The 13,273-nt window shown below is 38.8% G+C and overlaps 1 protein-coding gene and 1 long non-coding RNA gene across 2 annotated transcripts; both read left to right on the plus strand.

The window, feature by feature from the left end:
• The first annotated feature begins 113 nt into the window (after positions 1–113).
• On the plus strand, positions 114–6,526 carry LOC140142375 (solute carrier family 49 member 4 homolog). Its single transcript, XM_072164344.1, has 5 exons — positions 114–138; positions 2,276–2,335; positions 4,252–4,381; positions 4,837–4,948; positions 6,455–6,526. The coding sequence occupies exons 1-5, from the start codon at positions 114–116 to the stop codon at positions 6,524–6,526; spliced, it is 399 nt and encodes a 132-aa protein (XP_072020445.1).
• Positions 6,527–7,445: 919 nt separating this feature from the next.
• LOC140142819 (uncharacterized) lies at positions 7,446–11,169 on the plus strand. The gene is made up of 3 exons (XR_011857588.1): positions 7,446–7,560; positions 7,770–7,952; positions 10,232–11,169. It is a non-coding gene; the product is annotated as an uncharacterized lncRNA (long non-coding RNA).
• The last annotated feature ends 2,104 nt before the right edge of the window (positions 11,170–13,273 follow it).

A 13,273-nucleotide genomic window follows, 5' to 3' on the forward strand; every position in this document is an offset into this window, starting at 1 on the left:
ATTAGGAACCATTCACACAACTGCGCTTGTATACAAAAAAAAAACACTATAGGCAACTACTTGCGATAAAACCATGTTGTTTTAATTTTGTTCTAAACTTTTTCAGATTGTTAATGTCCAACGTCAGTGATTGTGATGGTAAGTCAAAGCTAGGACACATGATAATAGAGAATTTGCGAAATGCAGTTTGGCTTCAAATGGAACGGCAACTTCATACTATCGATTGGATTTCTTGCTCAAATTTAATCCAACGCCAACGTATGATTGCACCAACAGCGTCTTGTCACTTAAACTCGGGACATGTGTCAGAGTTTTTTGTTGTTGCGGGCCCAAGAGTGTTAAATTTGGTGTCTGATATCCAACTGCAGCTTGATGGTAAAACAACTGAGCCTTCAATCTCTGTTAAGAACCTGGGTGTAACCTTTGATGGTTCAATGAACATGTCCATCCATATTTGTACCCTGTGTAAAACTATCAATTTCCACATTCGCAATCTGTGGCGCATACGCCGTTTTATTTCTCAGGAAGCCTGCCATCATGCCGTTAGAGCACTTGTCCCGCATAGACTATGCTAATTCTCTTTTGTTTGGTGCTCGTGATGCTGACCTCAAACGGCTACAACGTGTCCAGAATAAGGCGGCCAGGCTAGTTTTTGCTTGTGGACGGGACAGGTGCTCTGCGGATCTCCTGAACTCCTTGCATTGGCTTCAAGTGAAGGATAGAATACAGTTTAAAATATTGTTGTATGTCTATAAGTGTTTGATGAATGTCGCTCCACCATATTTATGCGACCTGCTTACCTTGCTCAGCGTCACGGTAACGCACGAAAATAGGCCCAGACTCCGCTCCTCTACAGATATATACAACAAGGCTCTTGGTTCCACGATCAAATAAGAGAGCTGGTGATCATTCGTTTGCTGTTGCCTCTCCACGGCTCTGGAATGAGTTGCCTATCCAGTTGAGGGAGGCGGTGTCTGTGCCTGCTTTCAAGCGTTTGCTTAAAACACATTTGTATTTATGTTGGTTGTATTTGTTTCTTGCTTCATTTTTGCCTGTATATTTTGTAAGGCGCTGTGCTCATTGTTAGAGCGCCATATAAGTGTTGATTAATAATAATAATAATAATAAAACCAAACCCAAACCAAATTAGATTTCCAACAATTGATCTTTTAACTAGATAATACATAACAGATGACAGGTAATTTTGCAGGTAATGACGAAATATGGAACTAATGGTCTTAAATTGACATATTTTCGTTCATATTTTACTGCTCACTATTCGCGTTCACTTTGACTTCTAGAGGCGTTAATGGCAGATTGGTTTTGAATAAATAATCCTCTTTAATCAATTAGACGTTGATTTGTATAATTAGACGAGCGTAAGCAGCAAGCTGTAAATCGCTACCATTTCAAATAGTTCGACGTCTTTTAAACATGTTTAAAAGGGCGTTTTGCTGTTGCGAGACTGAGAGCCGCAGAGGCAACGTTTCGCAGCGTCTTCTTAGGCTGTAGCAGTAAAATTATGGCCGAGAAGGAGACCAAAGCTCCGAAGAAGGTCGGACTTACTAGCCTTTGTCATAATTGACCATTTTCGGGCTCAGTGCCGCCGAGAGGCATGAAGGGCCCGGGGTAAAATGAACGCACGGGCCCTTGCGGTCTCTTTTCTTTCCTTTTATGGGCCCATTAAGGTATGCTTTCTTTATTGTTTACGGGGCCCCTAGGACCTGGGGGGGTAACGCACCCCCTTAACCCCCACACCCCCCCCCCCCACCCCCTTGTCGGCGGCACCGATTTCGGTAATTCCCGAAATCATTTGCCAAAAACTGTAACTACGTGGCTGTCGATGCGCACATCACTAATGCGTACGCCTGTTACGTAAATTGGCAATGGACTGACGACGTGGCCACGTGGTTCGGGTTTCACTTGCAGAGGAGTTACCGAAATATCACCGGTATAGAGTTTCTCTAGTCTCGGTCCCAGTCGATATTTGTGCTCCTCCGTCACTTAACAAACCGTCTAGGTATAATGCAATCAACCGTAATTGCAACAAACAAATTTAAAAAAATCAGAAAATATTTTAAATGTTTTTTTATGATGATCGTGAATGCTTATTTTAGAAGTGGTTGCAACAATACAACGCACATATTTCATTTCCAGGAATATTTCGTGATATGTGCATGATAGTTATTTTCTGTCTGATTTTTGTTTCATTTAAAAACGGACAATTTAGGCTTCAATTATATTACTGTTATTTTCTCTTATTATGTACATGCAGACATTGATCCTGAAATTAGAAGTAAACACATAGACGAGATCTACACCTTAATGTATATTGGTAAGTTATCTACATAATATCTGTATCGAATACATATGCTGGGAAATCACCCGGAATAAATATGACAAATGTACCCATTTGTGTATATTTGGCGAAGTATAGGAACACCAAATTAAATTAATACTTTTTCGTAACATTATGACAAAACCGTTTTTTTTTATTATTGTCTTGTGTAAAAACGCTCCCAAAAGGTCAAGAGCATAAATTGTGTTCAAGAGCCGCAGTACGACTACAAATGAGAACAATATAATAGGAATGTGATTTTAGAACATATAATGATGTATATTCATACGTAGCGGTAAACGTAAATAGAAAGCAAATTTATACTTCTACGCTACTCAAATTTGGTACACTCACCGGAGCGCTTTCACCGGGTCAACTGGCGTCTTCAGCGGATGTTATTGCTCTGAAGATTGTTGTTGCTAGTGATATAGTACTAGGACACCTCCGATGACGTCACAGATGTTGATGACGTCAAACTTGTCTGGGACAACCTCCTGACCCTCCGGAACCAAGGGGGCGGCACAACATCTTCAAGTTTGACGTCATCAACCTCTGTGACGTCATCGGAGGTGTCCTAGTACTACATCACTAGCAACAACAATCTTCAGAGCAATAACATCCGCTGAAGACGCCGGTTGACCCGGTGAAAGCGTTCCGGTGTGTGTACCAAATTTGAGTAGCGTAGAAGTATAAATTTGCTTTCTATGGTTTAGACATATTTGCAGGCTACCGAATAGTGAAAAAATAAAAGTTGCCTGTTCACTGAAAATTATAAACATAATAAAGGACCATGAGGACCGTTCAAACCGACGATGATGATTCATATTAGAATAGTAATTTAAATGTAAAACTTATGAGGCCGCTCGAGTGCAGATCCGTCGGAACACGCTTTCTAATACGGAATAAATGCTAACCTCATCGTGACATCCAAGCAGCAAAGTTCATTTCCCATTGAAAAGCGTTACCGACGGATCTGCAGTCGACTATTCTGTATAGATGAGTTGACTTTTGACGTCACACACCGACATCGCCTGGCTAATAATTAATTGGTGCATCAGAGATACTAAAATCAATATCCGGGATCGATACACGTGAATGTGCTATGCACGAGTTTGATATGAGACGAAAATCTTTGGATACCGGGATAGAAAATGATGAATATCTCCCGTAAATGATGTCGTATAAAGAAACCAGATGTGGTTCCTTGCACTTGAATATTATGTTTTGAATAGATATGATAGTCGTTAGCTAGCGTCTTGAGAAAGAAGCTTGCGTCTTGAACTCAAAAACTGACAATAATTCTGATTTTATATGTGCCGACTATATAGCGCAGTGTATAGGCCAATCGTGGAGATGACATATGGCGTACCATGGTCACTCACACGCTAGCGAGATCAGTCACCCATGGTCACCGGGCTATTGTCAGTAGCCTTAGTCAGATGTCCTTCGGCCCATTATGCGGCTCAAAACTATTAAACAGGTCGGAACATGCGTGGCGGTGGATTCAACCTACCATGGCGATTTTTGCCATGAAGATATCGGGGCGATGACACTGTGCCCCGGGCACTGTGCGTCAATGCCTGGCAGTTTCCGCAAGCATCATCACAATTTCCATTGTTTTTTGCCTGATATTATGCGCGCGCATCATATTTTGTTCAGGGCTCGTGTTTTTAAAACTTCCGCCATATCACAATAAGGCTATTGATTAATGTAGTGGTTGCGTGGGGTTCACTCAAGGATATCGATATACCAGTCCCTTGCCTTTGTTGATAAACATTGATGTCAACACATCTATATGGCTTTTTAAGCATTTTGCTAGACCTTTTATCATGTGTATCAGGCCCTGTTAATAATAATTGATTTCACAAAAATGCACTGAAACTAACATGTTCTCCTTATAATATTGACCGTAGAATTTGGATGGGTCGCGTTATTGTGCATATTATCCTGGTTGTATTTTCCCGCCAAACCTCCGACACCTCCAAGTGCATCAGCTGAAGTTAAAAGAAAAGATTTTATTCCAGGTGCTAAAAGTCTTGCAGTGTGAGTATGAAACGGAAATAATGAAAGAACAGAATCAACTCTGAACTGTGATTGTAAAGTATTAAATGTAAGCTCGCTCAGTATAATCTATGAGATGATGAAAGAAAGATGGGTAGAGGGACAGAGGGTGAGACGGGGAAGGGAGAGAAAGAAATTGGGAGATATACTTGCCAACATAAAGTTTTGCAATGTAACAAGACCAGAAATAATCACACATACCGACTGGCACACACAACCCAACCCAACAAAAACGGAAATGTTCCGGCATCGGGATTCGAACTCACGACCTTCCGACTCTTGACGGACGCCCTGTCTATTAGGTACCAGCTCCCACTGATAAACGGTGTCGATGTAATTTATTTTTCAAAGATGGATAGGAAAACAGAAAAAAATCTTACACTCTGTTTGTAATGATTTATTATTACTCCATTGAAATATCTCTTTTCATTTTGCAGGAGTAAACAGTTTTGGCTACCTGCGCTGTGTTATAGTATATGTGTAGGATTTTACAACGTATGGGAATCACAAATCGACACTATATTTCAAAATACAATGGGAGTAAATCAAGTAAGTAGTGCACAAAAATCTCAAGTAAGGAAAGGCAGAGATAAATGCCGGATTAGAAGTTCTAAAAAGGAGGAAGAATTGGAGAATAAAGGTATTGTTTTTAGCCGCCGGAGTTTATCTATCGTCTCATATAACACGGGCGACATCATTATTTTAAGTAAAACAACGAGGCGAAGCCGAGTTGTTTACGCCAAATATAATGATGTTGCCCGTGTTATATGAGACGATAGATGCACGACACCGGCTAAAAACAATACCTTTATTCTCATTCTTAAACACTTCAATTCAAATAAAAATATCATAAGTATTACAAATTTTAATCAAATTAAATTCTACGTTTTGCAAGGAATTACCTAGGGCTTGAAATCGATCAGTCCCGTTGTTGCTATGCGCCTCCGATTGGTTCAAATAGCGAGTACGCATATCGCATCGATGCACACGCGCTGACCCGTGTCATATCGTGTCATATCACACGGGTAAGAACCAATAGGATTGCAGGAACGTTCTCAAGTGTTTAAGAATACACAATGTAATGAGCGGGAACGACTAACACGAAATGAACAAGATGAAACAGAATTACGTATATGAAATTTATTGTCATTTTACATCGTCAGAACCCTAGGAACAAAATAATAAATGTTTGTATTAATCAACCTTCCCAGAGTTACATTTCGGCATAATTGAATTTGATATAATTCACGTGCTCGTCATGACAAACGGTAAATCGCCGTCATGAACAACAGGCCTATAACAAAACATATCGTGAGACGAGATGCCCGGGACGAGATGATTACGTCCGCACGGTTTAGAGAGTCAACAAGAAATTATTCAATTATCTAAACATGTGAAATACATCTCCCCACGGCGTAGAAGTAACAGCGTTGGTTCGAGTCCACTTAAGGGTTGACGAGGTATTGTTGGTCGAAGCAATCTAAAAATTGATTGTTATTATATAGAGCAATATATTATTGAAAATTAACACCTTGATGTTTTGCAAAAGTTCAGTCTACAAATCGTATACTTTGCAAACTTGCTTAATTTATTGTTGTTAATGAGTTATGTACGTTTTACAAAAGTGTTGTTGTTTCAGCTCTCTTCACAACGTAACTCAAGAACCGCAGCACCTATAAAAGTATATCTGTGATATTTTAACTCTCCTACACGCTCGCTATTAATTGAGCAATGCAGTTTTTGCCAAAGCTCACAACCATTCGTAAGATACTGTGAACTACCAAATCGCAACAGTTTAAAATAATGAATAACCTTAAAGCCAGTGAAAATATTTTTTCATTTCGTAATGCATGATTGAATTGAAATGAAAATTGATGACATTTTTGAGCAGCATGATCGCTACATGTAGTACCCTTAAATAGTGCATACTATTATGATACTTACCACACTGGTATAGGTCTAGTATGAAATTTGAAAACAAAAATGGCAAAACCTCTTAACTTTATTCCCTAATTCTGTTTCATGGATTAATGATACTACAATTGTTTTTCATAGGAAACAACAGGAAGGATTGGTGCGTATGCGAATATAGCTGGCGCAGCTGGTGGCATTATTTTCTCAAGGTAGATATACGCAGGGGTGAACGCTCGTATTACCATGGGTGTCAGCCCTTGGGGTCAGGGGTCCCCTCCAACTTTTCAAAAAATTACCCATTTTTTGTTCTTTTCAGCCACTTTTTGACAATTCAGGCCCCCCCACATTCATAGGCGTAGATCCGGGTGGGGGTGATAAATCTCCCCAATAATTTGCTATGGGGATGGTCCATACAATCACCACCAATGTTGATGCCTGTATGTGAGTTTCTGACCAAACTAACTTTATATTTTGCGTCTTTTCGCGCTTCGCGTAATTCCAATTTTACACCATATTTCATCAGTTTACCTTCAATTTTCAAGTTTTCAAGTTTTTGCACTTCAATTTTCAAGTTTTCAAGTTTTTGCACTTCGCGCATATTTGTACCATCAACTTATTCTGTCGCTAAAAGGTGCTAGATTTACTATACTTCAAGATTTTTTTTCCAACCCCGTCCCCCTCCCCATGTCAAAAAGAAATTTCACTACTGCCCACATTCCAAGACCGATTGACGCAAATGCACATTACACAATACAGTTTAAAGTTTTACAGACGGCTTAATGTCCTCTCCGAAAGTCGGAGTACTTTCATGATTCATTTACCCAATTCTAAATGACCCATGGGGAGAGCGTAAGTCTGAATTTAATCTGCAGAGGTTGCCAATTAAGTTCAGACATTTTCCCCTGAGTCAATATCCCAGCAAATCTCCACCGTCGCGGCGTCGGTAATTGAACCCGGGACCTCACGCACTAAAGGCAAGTACTAACCATTAGTAATAACGCGTTATATAACACATAAAGGTTTAGGGAAAATATCGAGGATAAGGAGAATAAACGGGTACTGGACTTCATATGAATCTATGATAATTTACGTAAAATAATAATAGGCATTTTACTTTTGCCGTTCCAGGATTGTTGATATGATTGGCGGGAAAATGAAGCTAGTTTTACTTTGCTTGTCATCTGCTTCGATTATATGCTTTACGTGGTATATACTATTAGCTCTAGGGGCTATACAATATAATTTAGGTAAGGTATACTCTTTTATGTATTATATAATTATATATGTTTGTTCTTGGTAAAAAAAACCTTAATCATGAAATTCAGCCCAAGAGATTCATTGTGGCTGGATTTTTTTTACATTTTTAATAAACATGAAAGAGTACACAACCAAGTACATTTAAGTCTTTAGCTGTGTAGGTTTTTCAAGTAGATGTTCACCTTCTTTCCTCTTTCAGTCAGCCTTTATGCTTGCAATATACTATTTTCATTCTTAATAAACGGGACAGTGCCAATTTATTATGAAACTACCGTTGAGGGCGTCTATCCAGTAGCAGAAGGAATCACAACAGGAGTGCTTTCTTGGCTGAATGCTTTTACAGGAATTATTTTCCTCTTGGTAATGATGATACCAAATATAGGTAAGTTATGCCTTCATTTCTATCACCACTTCCACCACCACTACTACTACTAAAACCAACAACAACAACAACAACCAAACAACGACACCGACGACAATGACGATACCTCTGTGACGACAATTACAACAACAACAAATAACTCAAGCAACAGGGAATACTAAACAACAACCAAACAGAAATAACATCAAGAATTACAATAAAGACAGCACAACATGTCCCAGTTTTAAAAGGAAATGCATTTAAATGATCAATGGTGTATAAAGTTTGGACAATGGCTAGCCTTTTTCGAAGTATAGCGTACACAAAAGGAGGACAGTCTTCAATCTGGGTAAAACCCGGCAAATTCAAAGACTTTACCCACTTCGTGCAGCGCCATCCTATTGTGTCCGCCATATCTCGAAAAGGCTAATTATGAATTTGTCAAAATTCGTCTCATTAGGTTGGAAACTTCTTGCCCCTTTATTATCAATTATTGTTTTTGTGCATTTTATTGACTATTAGGCCTATCTCTATCATGTCTATCTTTTCTTTCCCTCAACATACTCAAAATACTCTTTCAGAATTTTGTAAAGTTTGTATTATTTTAGATACCGGGAAAGATGGATTTTTTAGGTATGAACGGCATTTCTATTGGTCATATTGTGTTAAATTTTAAGTTCTACATATATTTAGCTTTCTCAGATTCTTTAGATTCTAAAAATTGGACGTTAGAAGTTAGAGAGGATTGCGTAAAAATGGTGAATTCCAAGTTTTAACAAAGCAACTTATTTTGAAAATCTGTAAAATTACTAACCGTTCAGCACAAAGTTATTTGGAAAATGTTATGTTGTTGTGTCCTGTTCTCACTTCTACTAAATAGTCGACATCTATCGTTTATTTATGACGTTACGAAGCAATCCTTGTATGGAATAACGGATGTGCTACCCTTGAGTGACCTTAAACTATTCTTTCTTTGGGGCAGTTTTGAAGCCAATTATTGCGGTGTGAGTTTCATCATTTGAAATGCCGACAGAGATGGATTTTTCATAAAAGTATAGAGAAGGTTCGTCCTTAGTGTCACAGCATTTATGTCCAGAGCATATTGGCAAACCCACAGCTATGTGATGAAGAAGATTAAAATTTACTGTGGCGGATGCTTGAGGAAGTTATATCCTCTGTAATAATGATATTTTTGGGTAAAAAAATGGGGTAAAAATCACATAAAAATCTGATGTCATATTGAAATGTTTCACTTAATCCCATATCAAGAATTATTTAGCATTGTAAGCACTACATCTGTGCCAAATTTGGTGTATTTCCTATAAAAGAATGTAGGATTTCTCCAATATATTGCACAGTGCGGCTGGACGATGGTGATAAAGGATCCATGTGTTATGATGCCTTTGCACTGTAAATTACACATGCCGTTTTCGTCCATTTTCAGTAATAGCAATGTCACGCGAAAACGAATCAAGCTATTTCCATGAAAGTCACAGAATAAGTAGGAGACATGTGTGGCATTGTATTGCACTTATGCAGATTAGATACACTGCACAGTGTCAACACCCTGTATTATAAATATTTTTTCCATACAGGTCCATACTCCGTTGAAATCAATATTCTATTATTAACACAGATAAAGAAAGTTTACATATTGTGTTATAGGACTTGCACCTGGAACTTATCTGAATGGGCTAAACGTGTTCCTTTATACCTATAAAGTATAATTGTAATTCTCAAAATTAAATATATCACAATTTTTACTTTGGATTTCAAAATCTTTACTTATAAAATGCAGTAAAAGATATCCACAGCAAGCTGCAAGGCCCCGCTAATTAGTGTATTGCTTTTCGAGTTAGTGTACTGGAAACAAAACCCTGGGTTTACCTGAAAACAAATCGATTTTTCTTGTAATAGAAACATCATATGGGGTACTAGAGCATGCACAAATCGTAATAATGTGTAGAATATAGAAACTCTGTGGTATCTCATATGATAGTCATGGTATGCTTAGCCTGAGTCGCTCGGCATATCTCGAACAAAATCGCCATGCGTAGCTGTTGAAAACGAGAGGATTCGCTGTACTATCACGGCAATTTTTGACACGAAGATATAGGGATGATGACGATGTGCACTGTTGACTATATATTTTTGATATTTTGTTCAAACACGGTATAAATCATTCTCAGACACCTCTTAGTTATAATTTAATATTCTGAGTTTAAAAACAAAACAACTTTGTCCATGCAGTGAACACTCATACTATTTCCGTACTATTTATGTACATTATTTTATTACAGACGTCATGTGGACAAATTGGGCGACACTGGGAGCCATTATCTTCTGTATTCCAACTTTAATTATTTACAAAGAAAAATACAGTAGACTTTCTTTGGATACAGCTGACGAGGAATGAACACTATTGACGAATCCAACGAGCCAAGTCATGGTCAGGATTTGGTCGGCCATTAATGGGTCCCCGGTGCACCAAGCTGGTGTTGTGACTGCCCAATTGGGTGGATTAAAGCCGATTAAAATCGATGTTATATTGTATTGTGTTGTAAACTTTCATCATTCTTTTGTCTACGTGTAACACGGGTGATGGAATGCAGTTTAAAATTCCCGCCAAGGACGCATCATTTCACATTTCAGGTGAGATGTACTCAGCGGGGACCCAGCCATGGCTGTCACTGAGGTGTAGGAATGCGTGAAATTGGATTCGTCTATACTAACTCTAAATGCGTCAGTCTTCTGTTACCGCGGACGAACAGGATTACTGGGCAACGAAAAGGATTGTGGGTAAAGTAGAAGGACGCCGCGCTAAATGAACACATGCGAATAATATCAGAGAACATTTCAGAGTCTTCAAACATACTATTTTAAAAAAATCGTTCGATTGCCCAGTTGCATAAACAATTTTGCCTCTAAACACCCGTTCTTTTGAAACGGAGATAGGGCTTACTACGTCGTGGGACAGTTACCCCACAGTTAGTTTGTATTGAGGCAGGGTGGCCAAATGAAAGAGGCGGAATTGACTGTGCATGTAGATTCTTTGGGTTACTATGATTAATTTCAGAATATAGGTTCCAAAAATGTGGATCTTTGGAACCCATTTAAACCAGCTTGGGGTCAAAGTTTACCAATTTCAAAAAGGTACTCAGATTGTGATAAAAACTATACCAATGTATTCCTCGGGTCATAGGATTTGGGAATAGTTTTAAATTTTAACATTTTAGAAATGCTCCGATTTTGATTAAAATGGTTCTCATTTGTGAGTTTGTGTAAGTTTGTAGTTAAGATTAAAATATTCATGAACATATTAAATGTTTTGTTCAGTTGTTGTCTATTAAGTGTTTACGTGCGTTACGTTATTTATAACCTCTTCGATAACACGGAATCGTATATTTGAGGTTTCGAGAAGATGAAGATTTGAAGGAAGAGGTGGGGTTTACAGGCGTGTTATTCCCGGTATACCTCGCACACCGACATCGCCTGGTTAATAATTACATTGTACAGCAGAGACACTGAAATGAATACACGGGATCGATACACGTGAATGTGCAATACACGATTTGATATTCAGACGATAAATCTTTGGATACCGGGGTAGAAAATGATGAATATCTCCCGTAATTTTTTTATTCTAAAGAAGCCATATTTTTTCCTTGCACTTGAACATATGTGTTGAAAGGATATGATAGTCGTTAGCTTGCGTATTGCGAAAGAACCGTGCGTACTGAGCTCAACAACTGACAAAAAATTCTGATTTTATATGTGCCGAACTATAGCGCAGCGTAGGCTAGCTGCATTCACTCGTGGAGGCAGTCTAAAAGCAGATGACCTCATGGCGTATACATGCTCACTCACACACAGAGAGATCAATTACCAGGCTATTATCAGCAGCCTTATTCGGATGTCCCTCGGCTCATTATGCGTCTCAAAAGTATTAAACAGGTCGGAACAAAATGGCCATGTGTGGCTGTGGATTCAACCTACCATGGCGATTTCTGCCATGAAGATATCGCACACCGACATCGCCCGGTTAATAATTACATGATACAGCAGAGACACTGAAATGAATACCCGGGATCGATACACGTGAATGTGCTATGCACGATTTGATATTCAGACGATAAATCTTTGGATACCGAGGTAGAAAATGATGAATATCTCCCGTAATTTATTTAGTATAAAGAAACCAGATTTTGTTCCTTGCATTTGAATATATGTGTTCAACGGATATGATAGTCGTTAGCTTGCGTCTTGAGAAAGAACCATTGCGTCTTGAACTCAAAAACTGACAAAATTATTGTGATTTTATATGTGCCGAACTATAGCGCAGCGTAGACTAACTGCACTCACTCGTGCAAGCAGTCTAAAAGCATATGACCATTGACTTCATCAATGGCCGTATACATGCTCACTCACACACAGAGAGGTCAATTACCAGGCTATTGTCAGTAGCCTTAGTCGGATGTCCCTTGGCACATTATGCGTCTCAAAGGTCGGAACAAAATGGCCATGCGTGGCTGTGGATTCAACCTACCATGGGGATTTCTGCCATGAAGATATCGGGGCGATGACACTGTGTATCGGGGCGATGACACTGTGCCTCGGTCAATTAAGATCAAATCACGTTACAACAATACTTCTAGACTACTTCGTTCATGTTTCCAACCTATTTCACCGATAAGTAAACAGAAAAGCGTGTGGTGGTGAACTCAACGATATGTAATCGTGAGTGCGCGTTGGTTCGAATCCGAGCGGTTTTGATTTTTACTCTCTCTCATTAGATTGCCAGTTCTCCTGAGCTTCACTACTTCATTTATACGGTCCACAACTTATAAGTTCCCCCCCCCCCCTTATACTTTTTAGAATAAGTCAAAAAAATATGTATAGCCCTATTTGTTTTACACATGTGGACCAATTTATAGCGTCACACGTCATTGCGTTCAGTCACAATGGTTCATTGTGTAAGAAAATATGCCGTTTTAAAAGTTGCACCTGAGTCCATAGCAGTCAGGTTTTCTTTAACAAACACATGAATAGACCTGGCCTACTGTATTGTTTGAGAGCTGATGATGGACTCAGATGCAACTTTTAACACTGTTTAAAACGGTCTCTTTTTTACATAATGAACCATTGTGACTGAACGCAATGACGTGTGACGCTATAATTTGGCCCATATGTGTAAAACAACTACGGCTACCCATACCTTTTTACACGTTTGCATTTTGTCAAATATTTTTCGATTTATTTAAAAAAGCATTTAGGGGGAAGTTGTGGGCCCTATATTAGTATATTTTCTCAGGCATGTATCCTTTGTGATCCTCGCATTTATT

Source organism: Amphiura filiformis, chromosome 20 (genome assembly GCF_039555335.1).
Source record: "Amphiura filiformis chromosome 20, Afil_fr2py, whole genome shotgun sequence".
Taxonomy (NCBI): Eukaryota; Metazoa; Echinodermata; class Ophiuroidea; order Amphilepidida; family Amphiuridae; genus Amphiura; species Amphiura filiformis.

Excerpts from the sequence above, each read along its gene's own strand:
- LOC140142375 (XM_072164344.1), top strand. The coding sequence starts at position 114 with ATGTCCAACGTCAGTGATTGTGATG. Across the intron at positions 139-2,275 it reads CAACGTCAGTGATTGTGATG|ACATTGATCCTGAAATTAGA; the intron begins GTAAGTCAAAGC and ends ATGTACATGCAG. Across the intron at positions 2,336-4,251 it reads CTACACCTTAATGTATATTG|AATTTGGATGGGTCGCGTTA; the intron begins GTAAGTTATCTA and ends TATTGACCGTAG.